This window comes from Martes martes, assembly GCF_963455335.1.
Source record: "Martes martes genome assembly, chromosome: 13".
Lineage (NCBI taxonomy): Eukaryota > Metazoa > Chordata > Mammalia > Carnivora > Mustelidae > Martes > Martes martes.
The window spans coordinates 63,664,389-63,690,570 of NC_137901.1; the positions used below are offsets into that span (position 1 = coordinate 63,664,389).

The window sequence follows — 26,182 nt, forward strand, 5'->3', positions numbered from 1 at the left end:
GGTCTCACTGAGTCAAAGCCCTCCGTGATAAGACTCTGTGGGTGACTCTGGAGTCAAGCCAACCTGTACTCAAACCCTGCTCTACCTCGTCTGCAGAGAAGAGAAAGCCTCTCTTGCAGGGCTCCGGGGTCATAGTTAGCTGCACACACAGCATTTGTGATGCTCTCAGCATTACTGCCCAGAGTCCCCAGCACTGCAGAGGCACCAGGAGCCTTGAATTCTGAGCAGCCTTTTTGAATTCCGCTCATTTTACCCAAGTAGCAAAACATCAAGACATCTGAATGTCGCTTGCTTTCTCAGACCAGACCCACTATGGGAACTCATCTGAGGGTCTCCCTGCGTCCAGGGATGAAAGCCAAAGCATGTGCCCCACATGAAGACTGGCATTTCAGGAATTTCTACAAAGCCCCATCCACAGCATTGTTGCCTCCAGGATTTAGCAACATTCACCACGTCCTGATCCCGAGGAGTATGCCTGCTGTGTAGCACCTGAGTCACCATGAAGAACTCAAATTGTTTTTTGTCAACCTTTGTCATTCCTGGGAATGTCAGCTATTTTGAATTTGACTTTTCTTAGTTACTGAGCCTCAAAAAATAGAGAATCATAGCAGACATACAGTAAAAGTGGCAATATTTATTTATCTCTAAGGTGGAAGGCATGGCCATGTGTACACCCTGTCCTCTGGGCAGCAGTGAGGTGACAGCAGAAGTATAGATGACATTTAGCATCAGTTCACAAGGTTAGGCCTTGAGAGAATTAAGCCCTAACACCCAGGGCACCCCGTGAATGTCATGAGGTTGCTTCTGTCCTGGGCACCATCCTTGGGAGAGGTGAGAAATTAGTCCTGCAGCTCATTTCTGTATTCTGTGTCCAGATGAGCGCTGGTAATTTGAGTGATAGAGCCAAAAGTTCAAGAATGGGGACAGCAAGGAAAGGAGGTACACAGGTAAGCCCTCTATAGCTTTGCACTGAGGAGGCAGGAGGAAGCCGGTCTATATGTTGCTGACACACCCTATGTAACAGCTGACTTATCACAGGTATGTTAACCTCTATGAACTGCTGGCATTGTTCACTGTGCTGAGCGGATTCCGATGAGCTTCTCAGTCATTTGTAAATTTCTTCTCTGCTATGGGCGTCGATTTCAGAATGGTAGCATAAACCACGAAAGCCATGATGCCAAAACATCTCCATTCTCATTGTTAGAATGGAACCAGGATTACAGGGTGCCCCCCAAGATACTTGAAATGCCCAGACCTCCACCTTTAAGACTTGGTGGGGTTGGCAACTCTCCCCATGAAGAGCAGGCAGCTGGTACGGCGCTCATAGATGAGGAAGAGGAAGGGGCGGTCGACAGTGAAACGGACTTGGGTGGTCAGTGGCATGAACCCCACCGTGGTCATGGCAGCAGCTTGGGTGCCCTCCTCGTTCACTGTGATGGTTCCTTGGTGCTTGAACTATTTCAAAGTGGAAAGGAAAGTTGTCAGATCTGGTCAGTGGGCACACAGAGGGATAGACAATATAGTGGAGTCTCCTGTCATTCAGGGTGGAAATGCCACATACAAGGCACAAACCACAGCTGGCCAGAATGACCCTTGAAGGTCTCTCTCTCCTCCTGCCAGATACAGTAATTGCGCTCAGAGGCTGTGTCATATAAACAATGCATATCTCTAAATTCCAGCACCACAGCCGCTCCTGGTGGTCGTCATAGTATGAGTGGTCTGCCAGCAAGACGGCAGCTACAGGCCCCGTCTCCTTCGCACACTGTAGGAGCACTGCCAGGAGGGTGGGGCCTGGATCTGCATGGGTTTTTTTGGACTGATACTCTCTTCTTTTTTTGTGGAGTTTCTATTGTTATTTCAGGTTCAGCATGCAGGTCTGCACCTTCTCTGCATATATTTATCGGGTCTTTCATGATTCAGCTGGGTGTACCTGTTTCACGGATCGGGGCACACACCTCCTCTCTTTCTGCAGTCAGCAGGAATGAGGCTCACTCCCACGCTGCTTCCTAAAACAGATTACCCTGCCCACTCAGTGTCTGGTAGACTCAGCACCGCTGACATGTGAAGTCAGACCAGGCAGGAGGGAGGCTTTGCTGGGGGCAGACTCTGGGGAGAGGTGGAGGGTGGACAAGGGGAGAACGTACCAGATCAATGGTGATCCTATGGTCTGAGATTCCTGTCATATTGCTGTCTTTGTCAAACAGTGCCGTGACCCCCATTGACTTCAGGGCCTCCACCAGGTTGTAGTTCTTCTCCAGCTTGAATTTTGGCAGAAGCACTTCTCGAGTTCTGGGCAGAGAAGAAAAGGGGGCCCAGTTTTATTGAACCATAAGTTCCAAAAGAATCCTGTTTTTCCCTCAAATGTCCACAACCTCATTTCTCCCATCAACCCCAGGTTGCTTTTACCACAAAATGGATGCAGCACTTCTTGAAATTCATATCCTAGTACTGTCAGTTGAGTTTTGGGGAAAGACCATCCATTATAATTCTGGTTCCTTAAAATGGAGGCATGGTTAGTGCTAGGTAGTCATTTCCTCCATACTGTGGGGTTCAAGGCCCGCCTTCCAGGTGAGCTCCAGAACTATACTGGTTTGTGGTTTGAAAAATATCTGAAATAATTCTCTTGTTTGGGTCCTTGATTTTACACATTTCTTATTTTGTCAAGTAAGCAGTTGAATATCTGATCAGTGTACAGAAAAAAGAACCCTTCACATGCCGGAAAGTGCTAAACTTTAGTTCTCTGTCCTTGTCTCAACACGTTTAGTCCTTATGGATAAACAGCAACTACACTGCCCATGGGGCCAAGTCCAGCACACAAAGGGGATAAAGAGACATTAGACACAGCTGAAGAGTTTGCTTTCCTTTTGACAAGCCAGGACTCAGGTGTGTGAAGCAGCAAAATGGTAAAGGTGGTAGGGTAATGTCTGAACAACCAGGACAGATCTAACTACTGGAGCCATCCAGCAGGGAGTGAGGAGGAGGGGGTATTCCTGGGGCTTAGAAGGCTGCCCATAGCTTGAGAGATGGCGTGAGCCAAGCCTGGAGGGAGCTTGAGCCATGGTCTGGCTGGCATGCAGAGGGGCACTGGGCAGGGGGAGGGAAGAGGGGGAGGGACAAAGCAGGTCAGTTGGGGGACTGTGTCTGTGGGCCTGGCCAAGAAGCTGAGCTGTATCCTGTGGACAGGTGGCCCATAGAGAGCTTCTGAGAAGAGGAGCTGGAGCCAGTGGGTGTCTTGGGGACGCTGTTTGGGGGCCAGTGCCATGGGGCTTGAGGAATGGAATGGGCAGGCTGGTTAGGCCTTCCTGGCTCAGGGTGGAGGTCATAGACAGTGAGGTTAGGAAGGAGGTGGGTACAGAGAGGACATTTCTAAGGAAAAATTGACAGGGCCTGATGACTCATTGACTCCTTGGGCGAATACCTTCCTCTAAGAGCCCTCTTCTGGGTTTGTTCCATTTCTCTGCATTCTTGTCACAAAAGGAGACCTGAACCAGATTCACATCTTAATATGGGCCTAGCCAGTTTCCAATAAAACAGAAATGTTACTTCTCTATTTTTTCTGCCATGTTCCACTAATAATCATAGTAACTACTTAAAACCTGTAGTTTTGACTCTGGAGTAATGAGAGAGGAAAATCATGAACAACATGTCCTGAATAGGTTATGAGGCCTATAGCATTTCCTGCACAGGGAAGGGAGAGCTTATCACAGGCACCAGGCACTGTGATGGGTGCTCAGAGTCATTTTTCTAGGTCTCTCTGCAATCCTGGGAAGTCATAGAATTGTGCTGCTTCTATGAGTGATGAAGCCAGGGCTCAAAGCTCTAGAGCAAGTAGGTGGCAGGGCCAGGATTGTTTCTGAGCTGGCTCTAAGTCACCTGCCCCCCACATATGAAACTGTCATATGGTGGGGTGGGGGGCAGATGTGTCTCACAGATGCTGTCTGATTGCTTCTCACTGAGCAGGAAGTTTGGGCTGAATTAACAAGAGTGGCCCAAGATGGCAGTTCTTGGGTTTTTTATGCACATGTCTCCCTTCTTGAAATGACCAAAATTCCCAGTGTTTCTGGTCTCTCCCAGCTTCCCAAAGATCAAAAGAGCAAACATTCAACCTCAGGTACCTGTTTGTCATGCTTTTCTGCCATCTCTCCACCACCTGGGGCGTCAGCTGTGTCTCGAGGGTCTTCATCCCAGAGAGCTTGTGCGGGACCACAATGAGCATGCTGATGCCCCCGACATATTCCAGCTGCAGGACATCGCAGTCCAGCTCCTGGTCATTTGCTGCCAGGAAGTTCCCCTTGGTCTGCATCATGGAAACTTTGACCACCTCTCGCTCATTCAGCCGGAAGTTGTGGTTGTGTGTCATTTCTACAGGGAATTTATTCACCCAGGATCCTGTAAAGTCAAAAAGAACAGGGCTTTTATTAAAATACTATTTTAAAGCCATGGTCCACACATGTGAGCATGCATCAGAAACACCTGGAGGGCTTGTTCTGACTGCACCCCCCACCCCTAAGTCTCTGGTTCTGTAGGTCTAATTTCAACCAAGAACTTGCATTTCTAGCAAGTTCCCAGGTAGTGCTAATTCTTGGTCTGGAGACTACACTTTGAGGACTGCTATTCCAAATGATTCCAAGGTCAGAATGCTGACATACTCATAGGAAGTATGATAATGGTAGAGAAGTTAGACAGACTGGAATGAATTCTGGTTTAGATGAGGGAACTAACTAGTTGTTTGGCTATAGCAAGATGCCGAACGTGCCTGGACCTTTACTTGCTGACCTGTAAAATGAGCAGCTTTTTGCTCATGGCTACTGTTTCAGCGTCTTTCCTCCCTTCCACTCTGACTCCATCAGGACTAGAAGGATACACTGATGATGCCATCAGATTTGGTATAATGCTGTGTGTCCAGGAGTAAGTGCATGTCTATTTTGTCTCTAAGATGCTAGTGACTATGATAATGGCTGCTGACTGACAACTGAGAACTGGCAGTGTGCCAGGCATTTGCCCAAGCATCTTTCCCATATCCTTCATTTCCTCTTCCTAGCAACCATATGAGATGTGTGTTTTTTTATTAGAAGCCTTGTTTTACAGAGGAGGAAACTGAGGCACAAAGAAACAAAGTAACTTGTTCAGGGTTTCTGACTAGTAGGTAGAGCCACTGGGACGAGATAAGCCTCCTCCCCGGCTTCTCAGCCTCAGCACTGTTGACATGGGGCAGATCTGTGTTGTGGAGGCTGCCCTGTGCATTGTAGGGTGTTCGCACCAACCCTGGCCTTTACCGCCGAGGTGCTGGGGGTGCTTCCCCCACCAGGTTGTGGCAAGCACAGATGTCACTGTGCTTCTGCTGGAGCCACACGTCACCTGGTTTTCCTTCTGACTTCCTCCTGAGACCCAGCCTCCGTTTTCATTGTGCTTTACAAGGCGGTTATAATATTTGAACTAAAAATCAAATTTGTGGGGTGCCTGAGTGGCTTGTTGGTTAAGTGTCTGCCTTCAGCTCAGGTCATGATCCCAGGGTCCTGAGATCGAGCCCTGTGTTGTTAGGTACCCTGTTCAGCGAGGAGCCTGCTTCTCCCTCTCCCTCTGCCTGCTGCTCCCCCTGCTTGTGCTCGCTCGCACTCTCTCTCCCTCTCTGTCAAATAAATAAATAAAACATTTTTTAAAAAATCAAATTAGTAACACATTGAGGAGCTAGCGATTAAAATTATATTTCTAGACCGTCATTTCTTTTGATAAGCATCTGTGATTTAAAAAAAAAAAAAAAAGCCTCCGTGAAAGATTGTGTGCTATAGGTATTTCATCCCTCTGATTCCAGTGGTAAATTAAGTGACCATCCAACATGAGGGGAAAAGAACACACGTATATTTGCCACTTTAACCCCTTGGCGTGGCACTGGTTACGATGTGCCAGAGGTGGTAAACCGACTATCCTAGTCATTCTGCAGTCCTTGCTGGCGGGAATGGCTTGTTGCTGTGTTTCTCTGCCTGCTTCTGATCACTTGGCCAACCTAGTGCAGAGGCACTCATGTTTGGGGCACCCCCACAGACCAATGGATCAGGTGCTGCCCGAGTAACTAGTATAAGTTACTACAGCTGTTGTAAAGCTGTTCCTAAACATAGGTTAGTTGGTCACAGAAGCAGAATGAATGTCACTAGCAGTATCATACCTACCTAATATATTATATGATGTTGACATCTGCAGTTTTACTCCTTCAAGTTCATTGAGCTCTTGCCACATACCATGCTAGCACTGCATCACTCTGTCTTACAGTGCTGCACACAGCCCTGTCAGAGCAGGTGTTACCATCATCTCTGTGATAAAGATGAGGAACCTGAGTCCCAGACACATTGAATGACATGCCCAAGGCCACATGAATAAGAAGTGGGGAGGCCAGGGCTTGAGCAGTTTGCTCACTTCCATGTACTTAAGATCAGTAATAAAAAGTGTATGGGGGGGGCGCCCAGCTCTTGATTTCAGCTCAGATCATGATCTCAGCATGGTGAGATTGAGCCCCACTTCGGGCCCCGTGCTGGTTGTAGAACCTTCTTGTGATTCTTTCTCTCTTTCTCCCTCTCCTCCTCCCCGCTGCCTACATTCACACTGTCTCTCTTAAAAAACACATATGTGTGTTCACCATATGTATGCATATATGGCATGTGTCTGTGTGTCTGTCACAAGCCTATTAGAGCCTCAGCCTTTGAACACCCACTACAAGGCCAGCGGTGTGCCTGGCCTCTGAGAGGGAAGCCCAGGGGTCTGGCTCAGCCTCCATGCCCCTCCTTTGGTCTTGGCTGCTTCAGCCTTACTTTCCTCATCTGGCAGAATGCCTGCCTGGTTCAGCTGCTGGAAGGCCTCGGTCCTCCCTCGGCAGCCCCACCACCCCAGAGTGGCAGCCAAGAGAGGGTACCTGTCCTTCGTCTCCCTGGGCTGCCATAACCAGTGCTAGAGCTAACTAGCAAGGAAGCATAGCCTCCCAGTCCTCAGGGACTGATTCTAGCTGGTGCCCACCAGGTTTTGGTGGCGGAGAGGAGAGTGGTTGTATGTTACCATGAGTCACTGAGATGTGGACGCGTTTCTAGTGTCTGCCCTTTGGCTCTCTAGGCTTGTAGAATGAGGTAGAAGTTTCTTCCAGTTCAAGTCCCAGTGAGGGCGCTGTGAACGAGTCTGGATTTTACAAGTCCATTGCCCATTTACTTCCAGGATCCCAGGGGTCCTATGTCTGTGTAGTGGCTTGGGGGTAGGGAATGTCCTCCTTGCTTGTCTGGCCCAGAATAGTTGGTCTGGAGATAATAATTTATTTCCCCACCTCTCCTTCCCATTAGTGCACAAGGGTCCTGAAAATGAGTTGCAGGTATTAATGTTAGTCAAGCTGAACAGTTTTCAGACACCTGTCTTCAGCCTCTTGTCCATATTCCTGCTTACGGATAATTGGGAAAGGAGATGGAAAAAAACCCAAATCCAAAATGGCCAAATGCTTAAAAGGTTTTTCATTTTTTTCTTCCAATTTAACAAAGCACTAGTGATGGCCTGCAACCTTGGCTGTGCCCCTAACTGGCTGTTCACCATATATATATAATGTGCCTTGGGAGCATCATTTTACTTCTCTGTGCCTTGGCGGCTCTGTCTGTAAAATGAGATGCTAATAACAAGGTTGTGCTGAAGTTTCTGCGAGCATAGAGCACAGAGTTAGGGCTCAGTGTCAGCTGCTGCTGTCACCTCATCCTGATCTTCCCTGTGAGCTGACCTTGTGACTTGGTTTCCTGGGTAAATTGAGCTGGAGAATACAGTTCTTGATGCTCAGTCCAGCTGCACACTTAAAGAATATGTCAGGAGTTTATTTTGAGAAACTTAAAGCTATTTCTTACCTTTAAAGTAGATGCAGTTTAGAATCATCATCTGAGTACCTGGGTCTATATTCTCCAGAGCGTCTTTTATGAGACCCTTGGTGATCTTCAGAATGTGGTTATTGGTTTTTGATATGAAGGCAGGGTCTGAGAAGTCAGCCGCCTGGGCCTCTGCAAAGTAGTACTCTCTTACTTTTCTTTTGAAGTCATCCAGGATTGGAAATTGCTTCTGGACGTAAAGATCATTGACCGACCGCAGTGTGTACCCAAAATTCCTCCTGAAGAGGCGATGAGTCAGCTTACGAAAGAGATTGTGAATGGTCATGATCTCATACTTGCTGCTGGCATTGACAAAGTCTTTGAAATGCAAAATCGAGTGCACTTGTTCATAGGTCTCCCCCTGCAGGCCGAAGGAAATCATACCCATGGCCGTGGAAATGCCTACTGGGGCTATGAAGATGTTGTCAGAAGAATGGGCCTGCTCCTTCAGTGCACGGTAAAGGTTGAAAGCAAACTTGGCATTGAGGATGTTGAGACGCTGGATCCGGCTCTTGCCTTGGAAGAGCTGGAGGATGTTCCCAACACCGGCCTCTGAATCAGTTGGCAAAACCGCATCAATGATGTCAATATAGTCATCATCTTCGCTGAATATCTTCTCTAGGTCCAGATAGTCCTCATCCTCCTCCCCCTCTGTGATCCAGTCGTTGGTGACCGTGTTTTCCTTGTGGAAGTCGGCAGGGAGAAGGGGCATGCTCAGGTTTTTGCTACTTAACTGCCCCCATTGGGGGTCTGCGGATGGAGAATCTTCCCCTCCTTTCTTAAGCTGACTGGTCAGGCTGTTGCTCCCACACATGGACATTAGGATGAGAGAAACGATGAGGGGTTGGAAAAGGTGTTTCATTTTGGCAGAGCTAAAGCTGGGGGAGAAAACCAGTGACAGGGTCAAAGGTGGCCTTGCAGACCGGCCACTGGCGTGCTCAGAGGGCAAGCCCATAGCTTTGACCCCAGAAGATGCCCTGGGAGTGTCAGTCCTTAACCATTTTACGATCACACATCTTAAGAGAAGCTGGTGAAGATAAACAGATACCTAACATTTGTATGGCTTCATAAACCTACCTGAAGGATCTGTGGGCCCCAACTTGAGAATCCCTTCTGTAAAGATTTACAACACTGCGACCATATAGATTCCTGTGGACTCAGTGTTACCAGGGAGTTTCTTTTTCATTCACTCACCAAACTTTGTCTCCTGTTTTCCAAAAGACTTATTAGGCACTGGAGGCACCCCCACCAAGGGGCTCCGCCAGCTAGACAGGGAACAGACATGCAGTAAAGCAGGGGGGCTCTCATAAGGACACTACCAAAGCAGGGGTGCAGAGCTGGGGTGTGGCCCTGCCTCCTGTGGTAGGAGCGGGCTGCCAGGAGAGCTTCACCAAGCTTCACTGGGAGGTGGGGCCTGAGTGGAGAGAGTGAAAAAGGCGTACGGGCCAGGCTTTCTGCAAACAGATATTCTAAAGATATGTGAAATTTGTGTCGTTATTTGGGGTTGTGCAGTTTGCATAACATTTGGAATTTGTCATAATACAGAGATCCTCTGGGTGCCCAGTGAAAGGTGGCTGGCAGCCTGTCTTTCCCCTGGAGCCGCAGAGGCTGTGAGGCTGTCTGGCTTACCACAGGTGTCCTATCTTCTCTCCATCTGTTCTTTGACTCCTGATGCTGTCAGGAGGACCTACTAAATCTTTTTTCCTTAACTGCTTTGAGCATGGGGTTGGGAGTAATCTTACCAGCTCTATAAGGTCTGTGTGAGGATGATGTTGGAAAGCTCTCTCTTGAAGGCCTGAGGGGAAGTCCCATTATTTAAATAGGATGAGTTCTGGGCCGCCTGGGTGGCTCAGTCAGTTAAGCGTCTGCCTTTGGCTTAGATTATGATCCTGAAGTCCCAGGATCGTGCCCCATGTCCTGCTCCCCGCTCAGCAGGGGAGTCTACTTCTCCTTCTGCCCCTCCCACCGCTCGTGCTCTCTCTCTCAAATAAATAAAGTCAAATAAATAAGGTTTTACTGCATATACTGTGGTAAGCCTGTCTTTACTTATCCCCTGCCTTGTTCCAAGGAAGGACCTGTCATGACTTGTCAGATCAATTTTACCTGCCAAATGGCTTTTTCTCTCTTTTGCTTACTTCCTGCATTTAAATTGCATCCTGGGTAGATGAGCTATTATTTGATGTTTCTGTGTTTCACTAGGACAGCAGTGGTAGGGATTTATAATGTTATACCATCGTACATGATCCCAGTGTCACTTCTGAACCACCTGGAAAGAAGAACTGTATCTTGTCAAGTTTGTTGTGTGTGTGGAACCATCTCCCATTAACTAGATATTGGAGGACCAGAGTATCTGGTACCAGTCCAGGCCAGATAAGAATTACTGGTGTCTGTTCAGGAAACATTTGGACTTGTTAGTCTGAATTTGGGCCTAGCTATACAGATACCCAACTTGTGATGCTCTCAGTTTTGTTGATGTTGATGACAGCAGTGACTCTTGATAGAGTCTGCTGGATGCCAGGTGCTGTGCAAGGAATTTAACCTATGTAACTTAACATCATCCTTCCAGCATTTTATATACCAGGATCCTGAGCCTTATGTCACTGTATGACTGTTTGTGGCAGTGGGGCCTCTGCCTTTTTGCCTCCAAGCACTAGAACTGGTTTCCCTGCCCACCCACCTCCACCCTACCCCCATCTCCCTGCTTGGGTCTTCCCCAACAGTACCATGAAAATAATCAGCTCAAATGCTGTTCTAATGACCACCGAAAGACCTCTGAATCACACACTTTGGAGGGAGCAAGTCACCTGTTTCTTACTTTGAAAATGTCTGTTGTCTTTTCCAACCCCACCCCCTCCCTCCAGCATCCAGCCGAGGCTGCGGTGCTGTACACTTGGCCCAGGCATGAGAAACCATTTCTGATGTGTCTGGCTGGAGGTAGAACTGGGCCAGTTTCCAGATAGAACTGGGCATGGATATTGACAGCAATACACTGTAAAAAGTTAGAAAAGAAGAAAGCGAGCAACTTGGTTGAAGTCTTCTTGCTAGGCTGCACTTAGGAAGATCCTTCTCAGGCAAAAACAAGGTTAAAAAAACAACAACTTGAATAAATAAGAGTTCAGGGAAAGGAATCTGAGACCAGATAAGGAGGCAGAGGTGAAGACATTCATGTTTTTTATCCTGTGTTCATATAGTGTGTATAGAAGCTTCTGATACTCTGTATAAGATGCATTAGATGATGAAAATTCAAAAATAGTGTTCAGTATTCCCTTATCAGAGGAAGGAGAAAAAAACTCTTATATTTTCTGTGAATCGAAATTAAGGATCTAAAAGGCCAGTCTTGGCGCCTGGGTGGCTCAGTTAAGCATCTGCCTTTGGCTCAGGTCATGATCTCGGGGTCCTGGGATCGAGCCCCACATCGGGCTCCCTGTTCAGTAGGGAGTCTGCTTCTCCCTCTCCCTCTGCTTCTCCCCCAGTTTGTGCTCTCTCTCTGTCACATTAAATCTTAAAATAATAATAATAATAATAATAATAATAATAAAAGGCCAGTCTTCCTATCATTTTGCCATTTAGTATAACAATTATATAAGACACTTTATTTTTTTAAAAGATTTTATTTCTTTATTTGACAGAGAGAAAGAGGTCACAAGTAGGCAGAGAGGCAGGCTGAGAGGGGGAGGGGAAGCAGGCTCCCTGCTGAGCGGATAGCCTGATTCGGGCCTCGATCCCAGGACTCTGAGACCACAACCTGAGCTGAAAGCAGAGGCTTAACCCACTGAGCCACCCAGATGCCCATATATAAGATACTTTAAAACTACCACTAGGTTATGTTTAAATCCTGGTGACTATTTTTGAAGAGAAGCAGTATTTTTTAAAGGTAAATCATTCAAAAGTTTGCCTTTCTGGGAACTTTATATGGTACTTTCTCATGCCAGTAGTATGGAGCAAGGTTGGCCTTTTTGGTCACACATCAAAGCATAACACCTGGACACCTTAGTCCCTCCTGGCTATGTCTTCAGGCCCAAAGAAGGCAGATATGATGGGGGAGAAGTGACTGCTTGAAGTTTTAAAAACCTTTCATTTTGAAATAACTTCCAACATTAGAAAAGTTGAAAAACCGACATAAGGGTTGCCTAAGTGGCTCAGTCTTTAAGTGTCTGCCTTCGGCTCAGGTCATGATCCTGGGGTCCTGGGATCGAGCCCTATGTTGGTCTTCCTGCTTGGCAGGAAGCCTGCTTCTCCCTCTCCTACTCCCCCTGCTTATATTCCCTCTCTCGCTGTGTCTCTCTCTGTCAAATAAATAAAGTCTTAGAAAGGAAGGAAAGAAAGAAAGAAGGAAGGAAGGAAGACTGGCAGAGAACAGCCCCTGTATACCCTTTTCCCAGATTCACTAGCTTTTGTATTTTGGAACAGTTGCTTTATGGCTTTCTCTCCATATATACACATCTGTGCGTATGGGTGTGTACACAAGCAGGCACACACATATGCTCTTTTTTTTTTTTCTGAAACCTTTGAGAGTAGGTAGGTCACTTTTGGTGTGTCCCTCTAACTTTTAATTCGAATATATCAGGGAAAAATGCCTAAGGACAGGGATATTTCATGCACCATCATAGTACCATTACATACTTAAGATAATTTAACATAGGCACAATACTTTCCTATTCTAGTTCCTATTCCAATGTTGTCAGTTGTGTAAGTAATGTTACTGACAGAATGTTATATTAGGCAGACTAAAAAACAAAACCGTTTTTCCATTTTTAAAACAGTGTAGAAAGCTTTTGAATTTGTAGTTTGATAGAGAAATGCACATTACCCATCTCTAACCACTGCAAGTAAGAATTTAAAATCGGCAGAAATGTTAAAAACCAAACTCACCTCTGTGCTTCTGAGAAGTGGTGTTGCAGAGATGAAATGAGCCAAGGTCACCAGCGGCGTTTCAATGTGAACTTTGGTGCTGGGCCGGTGTTGGGTATTTTTCAAAGTAAATATGTCCCAAATCAAATACCATTCAACTAGCTTTGTCAGCACAACCCCCCTCGGCTGGGTCTTTGATCTCTGCTGAGTGACTTCTGACTCCTCTGCTCTAGTTCTGGTACAGCTGGCGTTTTGAAGGCATGACTGCCATTGTGTCGACGTGCTTGTGGGCTCAGTCCTTGCTGAAGCCACCACATAATGAGACACTCTTCAGAGCTCTAGGGACTGGGTTGCATTGGGGGTAGCTGTGATGCTCCCCTAAAAGCAGAGGCCCACTCATGTGCCTTCCAGCTTTGGATTCTCCCACTCAGATGATCTGGCCGTGGTCTGGTCTCTAGGCCTAATGCGGCTGCTAGGCAAGTGTCCCCATGCTTCCACGAGTGTGTCCCTCTGTAAAAAGTGGAAGGGAGAGAATGTGATCAGTGATCTCTAGTGTAAGGAGAACTTGGTACAGAACTTTCTTCAGCCAGGGCTCGCTCACTGTGTTCTGTGCCAGGCTTGCAGTCCAGCTTCCTTAGCTGTTACAGGACAGATAGGGTATTACTGAGCAGAGCTCCCCAAGCTCTGGTCCACCTAAGCATTCACAGGGATCTGTGGAGCTAATACCACCCTTCATTTTTTTAAAAATATTTTTTATTTATTTGAGAGAGAGGATGAGCACGAGGCAGGGAGAGGGCAGAACAGAGGGAGAGGGAGAAGCAGACTCTCCACTGAGCAGGGCACCTGATATGGGGCCGATCCCAGGACCCTAAGATCGTGACCTGACCCTAAAGCAGATGCTTAACCAAATGAGCCACCCAGGTGCTCCTAGGATCACTCTTTAACATTTATTTTAAATTATGTAATCTAAAACATTATTACTAGAATATTCTGGATTATTTGGAAGACCAGCTTATCACAGAGTGTTTCTACCTGATTTTGGTACCCAAGAGTGTGTTTGTTACCCAGAGTCCCTCTGATGTGAGAACAGGACTCTCTGAGGACTCTGTAAGTGTGTGAGAAGCCTGTAGGGGGCGTCTGTGTGTTGCTCATTTTGAGAAATTTCTGGCGTGTAAAGAAGGCTGTCGGTTGTGTTTAAGAGTTGACAGGTGTGGCTGGATTTGGGTCCAGGTCAGCCAGCATTCTGTAGCTGTGGTCACACACTGCTTTCTCAGAACCTTCACTCTTCCTGCTCAACACTGGGACTTCAGCATGGGCACCATCATACAGGCTCAGAGAGGCCCTTCCCTCTGCACAGACTCCTCTGGGGCCTGATAAACCCCATGTGATCTGCTCTTTGCCCCTCCCTCCATTTCCACCTTGTTCTCACACACCCCAAGCCGGGCCCTTCTTGGAGCCTTGGCACTGGGTACTCTTTCTGCAGAGTCTTCCCTTAGGCCCACCGCACAGCTGCTGTGCTCCCACCATCTGTTCTGGGTTTCTCTGAGGCTGTGCTGGCCACGCTGGTGGGAATCCCACCTCTCACCCTCTCTGTTCTCTCTGAGCTGAGGACAGTAGTTATACCTGCTGCATAAGGTTGCTGTGGAAATTAGATGAGATGCTGAGATAATGTGCAGAAAGCACAAAGAGTTGTGCCCAGCACTTGGTCAATGCTCAGTAAACCTTTGCTATTGTCTCTTTCATCATATGGAGTTTATTCACAGAAAAGATCTGGAAGGAGATGCAGCCAACTCTTAACACTGGAAATGGGAGGCAGGTGGAAAGTGTTAATTTTTTCCATTATATACTTTGCTGGAATTTCTTTTCTATGAGTATGTATTGCTTAGGTTATTTTAAGCGAACTGGTAATGTTTTTTACATATCTGGATTTCTGATCATGTAACCCACTGTTGAAATAACTGGATTTCAGCCCTTCTTGACAATTGACATTTTTGGGTCTGTTCCCCACTGGAGGTATGTAGTTTTGGCCCCCACTGTAAAGCAGTACCTTCTATCGCATGTACTCCATTGTTTTCTTTCCAGTTCCGAGGCTTACCTTATGGTTAGATATGTTTTCCAACTTTTTATTATGAGATTGAAAAATATACAGGGCAATTGGAAGAACTGAATAATGGACATCCATATACCAGCCTCCTAGATAAAACAGTTACTGTTTTTGTCGTATCTGCTTAATTCCATGTGTGCATACCCCGCAGGTGTTTCCTGAGGTGTTTGGAGGGGAGTTGTAGAGAGAGTCACAACACTTCAGCCCTGGGCACTGGAGCTAGATCTCCTAAATGGTTGGGTGGGAGGTGTCTCCACCCTGCTCGGCACCACTGTTACATGTGGGAAAACTCACTCCTTCTGTCTTACATCATACCTCCAGTCCCAGTCAGATTTCTCCACGACTTCTTTCATAGCTTTTTAAAATCTAGGATCCAGGGGCACCTGGGTGGCTCAGTGGGTTAAGCCGCTGCTTTCGGCTCGAGTCATGGTCTCAGGGTCCTGGGATCAAGCCCCGCATTGGGCTCTCTGCTCAGTGGGGAGCCTGCTTCCCCCTCTCTCTCTGCCTGCCACTCTGCCTGCTTGTGATCTCTCTCTCTCTGTCAAATAAATAAAATCTTAAAGAAAATTTTATTTATTTACTTGACAGTGAGAGATCAGAAGCAGGCAGAAAGGCAGGCGGGTTGCGGGGGCGGGGGTTGCAGGCTCCCCACCAAGCAGAGAGCCTGATGCGGGGCTCTATCCCAGGACCCTGAGACCATGACCTGAGCCGAAGGCAGAGGCTTAACCCACTGAGCCACCCAGGTGCCCCAATAAATAAAATCTTTAAAAATATAAAATAAAATAAAATAAAATAAAATCTAGGATCCAGTCAGGGTTCCTACACTACATCTGGTTGTTATGTCTCTTTGGACTCCTTCATCTAGTTCAGACTTCTTTTCTCTGATCTTGATCTTCTTAGGGGAGAGCAGGTCAGTTATCTTATAGCCCTTTCCTTTACCCTTTGCCTGTCCTGTCTTGGGGCCAGACAGGATCCGTTTGTCATCTTCTAGCCATTCTCTGCAACCTCCTCACTCCTTTCTGTCTCTCCTGAAGCACAGGAATGTGTCCCAACCAGTCCTAACCACAGTCCTAACCAGCCTGGGTACACTGTGTCCTTATCTTAGGTCGCTTTGGAGCACTTCTGGGGCCTTTTGTGATTCCACCACAGTTTTCCCTTCCTGGGGACCAGAGCCATCTCAGCTGGTGTGATGGAGTCATCAGTGCAGGGAGAACCTATAGGGCACTTCCAAGCCCTAGTTCTTAGGAGGGAGGCAGGACATTCTCAGGGTGAGGAGTAGTAAGATCACAAAGTGGAGACAGATTTTCGACAGTCACTTTCTCTCAGTGTTCTAAAACCATTTTGGACCTTTCCATCACTGGGGGCCTCTGATCTAGTTGGGAGTGAAACATTCTGAAAGCCTGACCGTAACCACCAAAGGCAAGTTCTCTTTACAAGACATCAGAACCTCTTAGCCACATTGACCTTGAATACCAAGCCAAGGCTTTGGTCTGGGAGCCCCGTTATGCCTCTACCATTACTTGCAACCTTATCCTAGGGAGCTCCATCACCTCAGAGTCAGTCCCAGAGCTGCTTTTCCTTAGACCCACCATCTTTGGCCACTAGCAAGCTGGAAGCCCCTCAGGTGTGCTTTAGTGGCAGTGTCCTTTCTACCTTCAGACAGTGCTGTCCACTGCTGCCCTCCCCAGTGCTTCTCCACCTCCTTAGCACCTTCCCACAGGCCACCCTGCAGCCCCCACCCTATCTTGACTGACACTCTCCAAGGGCACAGCACCCTAGTGGCTTTCAGGGAGGGCCTGCTTGCCTCTCCTTCACAGCATGTTGTCAGCCCTAAGCCAGCACCTGTACTCTCCCTGTGATTGTGGAAGCAACATATCTATGGCAGAACTCCAGGAAATACAGGCAACATTAAGGAAGAAACTAGAAGCTCCTGCCAACCCAGCTACCCAGAAATAATCATTATTACTATGCAACTGGAGATTTCTCCTCTTTTTTCTATGCACATGCATTTATATACATATACCTTAAATCTATGCCATGTTATGTGCATTTTGCATTTTTTTCACTTGACGTAAGTTCTATCTGTGTAACCAAATATTCTTAGAAAATACAATTTCTGATATATTTTAACTTATGTAAATGCCCCGTTCAGGTAAACATTTAGTGTTTTCCTCTTTATTTTTCTGTTCTAACAAATGTTGCAACATTTTTGTGCCTAAATCAGAAAAAAAAATTTTTTTTATAGATCCTTACAGATGGGATTTTAGGTGAAATGATGGGGCTATTTAGAGTTTTTGATGCATTTTCCCAGATTGCTTTCCAGGAAATAGTGTACCAGTTTATAGTCCTACCAGCTACAGGTGCAGGCACCCCTCTCACTGACCCCGCCCTCCCAGCAGTGGTGTCATCATGTGCCCCACCTCTGTGTCCTTGGCCTTCATGACTGTTTGGATAGCAGAGACCCCTTGTTGTAGCTTGATTGTCACCTTAGAGGGCTTGACATCCCCTGGGGGTTCTGTGAGGACCAACTTGTCCAACAGGCGCTGTGCACAAGTTTAACATTTTTGCACAACCTACAAGCCACTCCTTGCTTCACACTGGGCATGACACCATCTGGAGCAAGGATGCAGGGACATCAGCCTCTCACTGCTGCACCTAAGCAACTCTGCCTCTACCTATTTTAAATCTTGGAATTCTGCCCAAGATGACTGTTGGAAAACTTGTGCTGCCCAGAAAGATCTGAAAGCCATTTCTCCTTAACCCACAAGTTTTCTCATGATCACCCTGTTTCTCCAGGCACAGCTGTTCACCTAAGCTTCAGCCTCCCCAGCCCTCCATGCCCTCCCCAGGCCCAGGCTTTGGGCCTGATGCCCCTATGGCTGGACAGCCTGCTTTCCCTTCCCTGCCTGGCTAGGGTTACTTGCACGGTAGCACTGAGACCTGTGACACCTTCTCCAGGAACTCTGCCACACTGTGATGATTTCCTCACCTGCCTCCAAACTCAGCAGAAAGGCCTTTTTGGAATGGGGCTTTTCACCTCCCAGGCGTGGTGGATTGTGCACATTAGCTACTCAATAAATGTTTGCTGAATGGGGGAGTATTTACCAGTGAATTGATCAAGAAGTGTTGGTTACTGCTCAGTGTGTTTTTTCCTACCCAAAATGACTGACTGATTCTTGGAGAATGAATCTGGGATTGATTTTACATCTGTAGGTTTTAGGGCTTGTGAGCAAATAACCTCTTTTTCTCCCTGTCCGCACATCAGCTCACCCGAAGGTTACCTCCCATCAAAGAAGCCAAGCCTCGGCTACAGAAACTCTTCCGGGACTTCTGGCTCTATTCCGTGCTGATGGGATTTGCAGTGGAGGGCTCAGGTAAGGGGATCCTCGGTGCCCGGGAGAAGACAGAGTGCAGTGTGAAAAAAAAGGTGAGAGAACTCTCCCTAATTACGAATGTGCATGCATTCAAAATTTGCCCAAATTCAGCTGCTGCTTCCTACAAGTGATTGTAAATGTTACACTTCCCAGATGTAGTTTAGGATTCTGACAGTGCTCTGTATCTTAGGTAAAACCCGTCTGAGTTAGGAAACAAATTCATTTCTGTGCCGCATTTAGGGGGAAATTGATGCAAACACAGGACCCAGGACTCCAGAAATGGTCAGCATCACCTGCCCCACAGTGCTTCTGGAGTAAGGTGGTGGTCTCACTCATGTGTACTCTCTTGCAGGACTCTGGCCAGAAGAATGGTACGAGGGGGTCTGTGAAATAGCCACCAAGTCACCCCTGCTCACGTTTCCCAGCAAAGAGCCCCTGCGCTCTGTTCTCCAGTATAACTCGGCCATGAAAAACGACACAGTCACCCCGGTAAGGATTCTCACCCTGCCAGGATGATGTAGGGCAGGGGTTTTGCTAAGCTCTCTTTCATTGTCCTTGTTATCACATGCTTTCCACTGCTCCTGGGGGAGGGTCACCTTCCCCCTGGGTGCCTGTGTGAACCCTCGAGTGTTTCTTTCCCCCCAGGCTGAACTGAGTGAGCTCCGCAGCACCATTATCAACCTGCTGGACCCTGCTCCCGAAGTGTCCGCCCTCATCAACAAGCTGGACTTTGCCATGTCCACCTATCTCCTGTCTGTTTACCGCCTGGAATATATGAGGTACCCAGGCCTTTGCCTCCCAGCACAGCCACACTGGAGCTAATTTTTAAACTTCTCTGCCTTCTGGGCATGGGACTCTTTTCACTTCCTCCCAACACATGCAAGCTTTCTTAAAAAGCAAAAACCAAAACCACTCTTCTTGTGTGCTCCTCCCTATTGGGCACCAAACACCACATCTTATAAATCCCCAGGTATCTAAACTCCCCTATCATCTTCTCCTTATAAGGAACAGCCTTCTGAGCAGTCACTATAGACGTTGCAAACTCAGTCCATTGGACTGCGCAAGAGCCCCCGTTAGGAACTGGCCCTCCCTGAGCATGTTCAAAGACATTCATTGCACTGGTTTGCAGGACCACAGCTGAGTACAAACAGCAAATGGGAAGTGGGAAGGGGCCTGTCCCAAAACAGCCACACAGGGGCCCAGCGCTCAGGATGCATATGTAACCATGGCAGACCTAACAGCTCTAATAATTGTCATGACAATACCAGTATTAACATGGATTGAGTGCTTATGCCACGCCAGGCACTGTGCTAAGTTACCTGTATTGACACATTGTCCAAAAAGCCTATGAGGTAGGCAGTGTTACATACCATTTTACAGGTGAGGAAACTGAGACACCGAGCCGTTTAGTTAGTTACCTAAGATAATAATTCCTGACTAGGACTGAGATCCAAGTAGTCTGTTAAGCACTGTGCCATGCTGCCTCTCCTAAATGATGGCTGGAAAAAGCAGCTAGGGTGCTCAGAGCACTGCTGTCTATGTGAATGCTCCAGCTCCACCATGGTAAGGCCTGTGGTCAGCTGCAGCTGACTACACTGGCTACAGAATGATATGTCCCTGTCATCAGAAAAGGTCAGATTACATGTCGCCTGTTTGTTGAATCATAGGATAGGTGCAATAAGTTATAGAAAAAGTTTACCAGTGGTTTGAAAAAGAAAGTGTTAGTTCATAACAGGGGGAATATTTGGTGAATGCCACCATTTTTTTTTTCAAGATTTTATTTATTTGACAGACAGAGATCACAAGTAGGCATAGAAGCAGAGAGAGAGGAGGAAGCAGGCTCCCTGCTGAGCAGAGAGCCTGATGCGGGGCTTGATCCCAGGACCCTGGGATCATGACCTGAGCCGAAGGCAGAGGCCCCAACCCACTGAGCCACCCAGGTGCCCCAATGCCACCAGTTTAATCTTTATTTGGTGCCATGAAACCCTCTGGTAAAAGAACTCTTACTCAGAAGCTCAACGTATAAAATAGATTAAGACTGTTTTGGGTGAGTGGGGGTGAGCGCCCACCTTCCTGCCCTGTCCCTTCCTCCCTGCCTCTTGGTAACCTGAGGGTGCCACAACAGAGCAGAGTTTGAAAACTAGTGACCCATTCTCTCCCAGAGTCCCACAGAGCCGTGAAATGAAAAAAATGAAATGAAAATGCAAATGCTTTTCATTATAATTTGAAAAAAAAATGCTTTTCCATTTTTTTTTTACAAAAGTAATATAAGAACATTACACATAAACTTGGAAATAAGTAGAGAGGAAAAACCACTGATCCCACCACCATTCCCTATGTATTAGTATAGTTCCCTCTTGTCCTTTCTATAAAGAATATATTTTAAAAGAGTAACCAACCAAGACAAAACAAGCAAGCCAACACAGACCAAAAACCTGGTTTGCTCCAAGGTCAAATGGCTACAAGAGATGTCCCTGGACCCTCTCAGCCTCATGTGCCCGCAGGCAGGGCTGTCTCCTGCTTCCCCACAAGGGTGCCCACGAATGGAGTTCTCAGGATCTCAGGACGCACTGTGGAGTGGGCTGGTAGAGCAAGACCATCAGGGAACAGCCCCCAGGCAGCTCCCAAGACCCCAGCTCCCATCCCAGGTTGCCTGCCAGACCTCTGAGAGCATTGTCAGCATGGAGAAGCAGCCCTGGAGCCTTTATTCAGGAGCCTGGCTTCGGGTCCCAGCCACTGGTTATTATAAGAGCTTTAAAACAGCAAAGTGGGGGCTTGTGGTGGCATAGTCAGCTGAGTACCCAACTTCGGTTTTGGCTTGGGGTGAGACCGAGGCCCAGCTTGGGTTCCGTGCTCAGCAGGAGTCTGCTTGGGATGCTCTCTCCCTCTCCCTCTGCCCCCACCCCCACCACATGTGCACTCACTCTCTCAATCTCTCTTGCTAAAAAACAGCGAAGTTGGCAATATGAGAAATCATGTAAAAGCTGTGAACCTGAGCACTCAGGAATGCATGTGCTTAAAGCCAGCCGGCCTACCCTACTAAGGTTTGACTCACAGAAGGTCGGTGCAGAAGCCCACAGATGCACTCCACCAAGCACTTGCCTGTGTGCACACGGGCTGTGCTATCTTAGTGGAGTCCCTCAAATAAGTAGTCCCAAACAGCTACTATAAAAGTAAAAATGGCACATAAAATAAAAAAGAGAAGGAAAACATTGGGATGGTGCAAAAGATGCTCAAGATGAAAAATACAAATCTCACTTTCCTGGCTCCGAATCCAGAGATCCCCACTCTTGATAGTTTTACTTTCCCTTTTAGAAGTTCTCTAGAAATTGTCTATAAATGCAGACATATATATCCTACACATCAAAGGCGCATGGAGGACTTTCAAAAATCTGTCGCTGACATCGTGCTGTCCCCGTTTCCCCCGCACCTTGCTGTCTCATGGAACGATGCATCTTGGGTGTTTTTCTGTAGCAGTGCATATGGAGTCACCTCTCGTTTTGGTGGCTATGTGATGTGCCATTAAATGGGTGTACTTCGGTGTAGCCAACTAGTCTCTCGATGGACATTTAGCCAGCACTCTTAGGAGAGTCCTTATGGACATAACCCTTAAGATCTATCACTAGTGGTGGGTTGCTGGGTGGAACGAATGTGGGAACGTTATGAGAGAGGGTGGGTAATTCCCTCCAGAAAGGGTGAGCACAGGACCCTCGAAGTGGCGTAGGTTATTGGTTCTTCGCAGCCTCACCAGTTCTGGGCAGCACCACATCTGTGACAGGGAGGGCCTGGATTTCTCAAAATTTACTCCAAACTGTTCTCCTTGCTAGGGTACTGCGCTCAACAGATCCTGACCGCTTCCAGGTAATGTTCTGCTACTTTGAAGATAAAGCTATTCAGAAGGACAAGTCTGGTAAGTTCCTTGTTGTGGTACTCCGATCAGGAGATGAGCTTTAATAGTCTAATAAGAAATACTACTCCCAGTTTTCTGTCTACATGAAGAAAATAGTTTTATGAAGTTACATGCTACATTGGAAAGATTAAGGTTATAAGGTTATAACCTTACAACGATATAGCCTTAAGGAGCATCACTCTTGTCCACCCTCAATGCTTGTACGCTCCAACCTGCAAATTTCATGCAAAAAGGATCCTGGGCTCCTCACATAGTCGTTGATGGACCTAGAGCATCTTTTGACTTTTTTATGCTTTTTAAATATCCAGAGCAGGCTAGGAGGACAAAGAACCAATTTCAAAGTTTGATTTCACAGTTTGAACATGAATACATATTTTTATTATTTTGCTTAAAAGAAGGGCAAATAAATAGGATAATGTGTATATCCAAATACACTAAGATATATATAATCTACATATTTTAGCAAAGCAACAGAAATAATGTATCATATATAACAGTAATACCAAATATATTGGATATATGTGTTTATATGTATAAGATGTTTGTTTTTTCCACTAAGTGTGAAGTAAAGACAAGTAGTTATTTCTCTTGTATAATCAGGAAAGAGTGAACAAGAGGAAAGAGCTGCACAGTCCAGGAAGAGGCCTAGCACCTGCAGTAAAGTCATGCCTGGCCTCCAAGAGTGACCAGGTAGAAAGGGTGCCCAGCAGGTGACGGGGCAGAGGCGTCCCACAGAGTAGCCAAAAGGTACTCTGTTAACTGAAAGTAGCTGTTAGAGAGCTTGCTAGGGGGACAGATTCAGACCCCTCCATGCTTCACTAGTCCTACCGGCCTTAAGGAGACCCCACTCAGGACCATGGACACTCCCAGTGGTGCATCAGGCTAGGCCAGACTATCAGGACCTGTGCACCAATGATCCACAGTCCAAACGACTGCATCGTTTCTGGGGAAGTTTCAGAATAAGGAAATCTATATGAAATGCAAAGACTTAAAAGTCCAATGATGCAAATGTCCTCAAATCCTGAGTGCGCAGAGAGTCTCAGATGCAGCCAGTCCTAAAAGCACCAGACTCCTGGGAAAACAAATAAATGAAATTCTCCGGTGGTATAACAATATTAGAGTTACTGAAATTCTAGTGAGGCAAACCTAAGATAAGAATGGGAATAAAAATGAGAAGAGTTATTAAAATTGAGACTGGAAAGAAAAAAAGTTAAGCGCATAGTATAGTCACTGTTTGACCAGTTTTAGTATAAGGTCGCTGATGGGTTTTAAGCATCCTTCTGTTGGTCTATGTGTTGATTTTTAAACTGTTTAAAAATTTAAAAGACTCTAAAATATTAGACACAGGTTTTAATTAAATGCTTAGAAAAATTTGATCAGTTTTGTAATTGTGCTTAAATATTTGAGGGAATTGAGTGCAGTAGATCCTTGAGTCTTGATTGATTAATTGTGTGGGTAAATATTTCGAGGAATGCTAATGGAGAATTCTTAAAATCAATAAATTTATTATTAATTAAGTACAATTAGTCGTGAGGAGTCCTTCCCATGTTTAGAAGCCATTGGCACAGGGAAGAATCTATCAATTTGTTCTTGCCAGTGGAGAATTAATCCCCAGATAATTTTGGTACTGTTTTTTCTATTATTGAAAAATCAGTCCTTCAAGAATCTTTTTTAAAATCACCCCAGGTGGGACGCCTGGGTGGCTCAGTTGGTTAAGCAGCTGCCTTCGGCTCAGGTCATGATCCCAGCGTCCTGGGATGGAGTCCCACATCGGGCTCCTTGCTTGGTGGGGAGCCTGCTTCTCCCTCTGCCTCTGCCTGTGCTCACGCTCTCTCTCTCTCCCTCTCTCTCTCTGACAAATAAATAAAAATAAAATCTTAAAAAAAAAAAATCACCCCAGGGATTCTGAGGTGCTGTCTCATGTAAGACCTTTGTCCAATAAGTCCTTTAAAGAGCCCTTCCTGCTATTGCACGACAGTTGGGAAATTGAGTGGGTAAACTTATTTGGGGGGTTTGGCAGAGAAAGACCGACTGAGGGGTTTGCAAGCTCCCCCTGCTGGCAGTGCTGGAAAGGACTGGACTAGGAGGAGCCCTTTAGAGGCTGGGTGGAAGAAGATACATGCAGGCAGTTTGTATGCTAGGAGACCTCTTCCACTGGTGCAGGATACAGGAGAGGAGTCCCACACTCAGAGGGTCCTACACACATGCCCCAGGACCACTTGGGGGTATAGTAGAGACACTTTTAACCACTGGCTGAGCTGTTCATTGATTTGCTCTCCTTGTCTATCTACCCATTGTCTATTTAACAGCTATTTTGTGCTAGACAGTTGGGTCAGTCTAAGTTTCTTTGATTCAAGGAGGGGAGGGTAAGCAACAAAAAGAAATTGAGATTGCCAACCCCTAGGGGCCTAAGAACCTGCCACATTTTGCCAGCCTCCTAATGAGAATATCTATAGACAGAATCAGTTACCTTTCTAAAGCTAAATTGTGATTCTCTTCTGAGCTCTGTTTCTCTGTCGCTGTGTTGTAAGAGGAAATTAAATTGTGGGAACCAGTATGGAGGTTCCTCACAAAGTTAAAAGTAGAGCTGCCCTACGATCCAGCAATTGCACTACTAGGTATTTATCCAAAGGATACAGACATAGTGATTCTAAGGGGCACATGCACCCCAATGTTTATAGCAGCAATGTCCACAATAGCCAAAATATAGAAAGAGCTCAGATATCCATTGACAGATGAATGAATAAAAAAGATGTGGTGTATATACAATGGAATATTACTCAGCCATTAGAAAGAATGAAATCTTACCATTTGCAATGACGTGGATGGAACTAGAGGGTATTATACTGAGCGAAATAAGTCAGAGAAAGACAAATGCCATATGATTTTACTCACATGTGGAATTTAAGAAACAAAACAGATGAACATAGGGGAAGGGAAGGTAAAGTAAAATAAGTTAAAAACAGAGGGACGGGGAAATCACAGAGAGGAAGACAAATCATAAAAGACAATGAAACTCTAGTAAACAAACTGAGGGTTACTGGAGGGGAGGTGGTTAGGGGATGGGGTAACTGGATGTGATGGGCATTAAGGAGGGCACTTGATGTAATGGGCACTGGGTGCTATGTGCAACTGATCAATCACTGAATTCTGCCTCGGAAATTAATAATACACTACAGGTTAATACAATTGAATTTAAATAAAAAATAAATTTTTTAAAAAGAGGAAATTAAATTGCCATGGGGCCTGATGTCCACTTTACCAACACTTAATATCCGCAGTACGTTGTACTCTTCCACCTGATTTCCAAATGGGTTATTTTTGTCCTAAATATGGTACTGAGGGTTAAGCTGATAAATGTGTACCTACTGAGTGTACTTTCCTCTTCCTTTTCTCCCCTAAAACGTGGGAGGTGGGAAGGAGATGTTTTTGGAGATTGGTTATTGATGAGTTTTCAGAACCAAGCAGGAGAGAGGTTATAAGAAGCATCTAGCAGCCCCCGAAGGGGATGGCTGGGACATCCTCTGTACGGTATGAGCCAAGCCCCCGTGTGTTCCTGCGTAGCCTGCCAGCTACAGTCAGTTAGTACAGACTAAGACCGAGGTAATCCCAAGCTAACTTTGAGCACAAAAAGGAAAGTGGCTGTTTTTAAGTAAAAATCTCCATAGAGACTACTGCGTGATCATCATTGGCATCTCACCACTATCTGACGGTTTTTCATTAGGAACTTACACTTTCAGTTTCCTAAGAGCTACATGAGAAGATATTACACTGAACACACCCCAAAACAAAATTTCCTCCACCAAACCCAGCTTCTTAGAGATCAGCCTCTCCCTGCTGGGGCATCTGTCCAGGTCACACTAATCACTTTCCAGGTCTCAGAGTTTCAGGGGCCTGTTTTTCCTGATGACAAACACATACGTGATGCCTCTTTATGTTTCAGCCTCTGGCTGGGCCTGGGGCACAGAGGTGCAGTGCCTGCCTGCTCTCCCCGCCCTGCTGCCCTTGTAGCCCTGTCATTTAGCCACCCCAAAGACCCCTAATAAATGGGCCAGCACTGGAG

At 46.4% G+C, this 26,182-nt stretch overlaps 2 protein-coding genes across 4 annotated transcripts in view; one reads left to right on the forward strand and one right to left on the reverse strand.

The window, feature by feature from the left end:
- PI4KA (phosphatidylinositol 4-kinase alpha) overlaps positions 1-26,182 on the forward strand; it is a 116,078-nt gene that overhangs the window by 54,350 nt on the left and 35,546 nt on the right. For all 3 annotated transcript variants that reach the window (XM_080821027.1, XM_080821028.1, XM_080821029.1), the window contains exons 20-23: positions 18,101-18,209; positions 18,562-18,698; positions 18,855-18,988; positions 22,037-22,119. In XM_080821027.1, coding sequence (XP_080677153.1) covers positions 18,101-18,209; positions 18,562-18,698; positions 18,855-18,988; positions 22,037-22,119 — 463 coding nt within the window. The remainder of the gene's footprint in view (positions 1-18,100; positions 18,210-18,561; positions 18,699-18,854; positions 18,989-22,036; positions 22,120-26,182) is intronic.
- Positions 615-12,846, reverse strand: SERPIND1 (serpin family D member 1). Its single transcript, XM_080821030.1, has 5 exons — positions 12,753-12,846; positions 7,863-8,758; positions 4,116-4,389; positions 2,145-2,289; positions 615-1,455 (listed from the first exon to the last, which is right to left on the reverse strand). The coding sequence occupies exons 2-5, from the start codon at positions 8,740-8,742 to the stop codon at positions 1,264-1,266; spliced, it is 1,491 nt and encodes a 496-aa protein (XP_080677156.1). The 5' UTR covers positions 8,743-8,758; positions 12,753-12,846; the 3' UTR covers positions 615-1,263.

Excerpts from the sequence above, each read along its gene's own strand:
- SERPIND1 (XM_080821030.1), bottom strand. The coding sequence starts at position 8,742 with ATGAAACACCTTTTCCAACCCCTCATCGTTTCTCTCATCCTAATGTCC. Across the intron at positions 4,390-7,862 it reads AAACTGCATCTACTTTAAAG|GATCCTGGGTGAATAAATTC; the intron begins GTAAGAAATAGC and ends TTGACTTTACAG. Across the intron at positions 2,290-4,115 it reads CAGAAAAGCATGACAAACAG|AACTCGAGAAGTGCTTCTGC; the intron begins GTACCTGAGGTT and ends TTCTCTGCCCAG.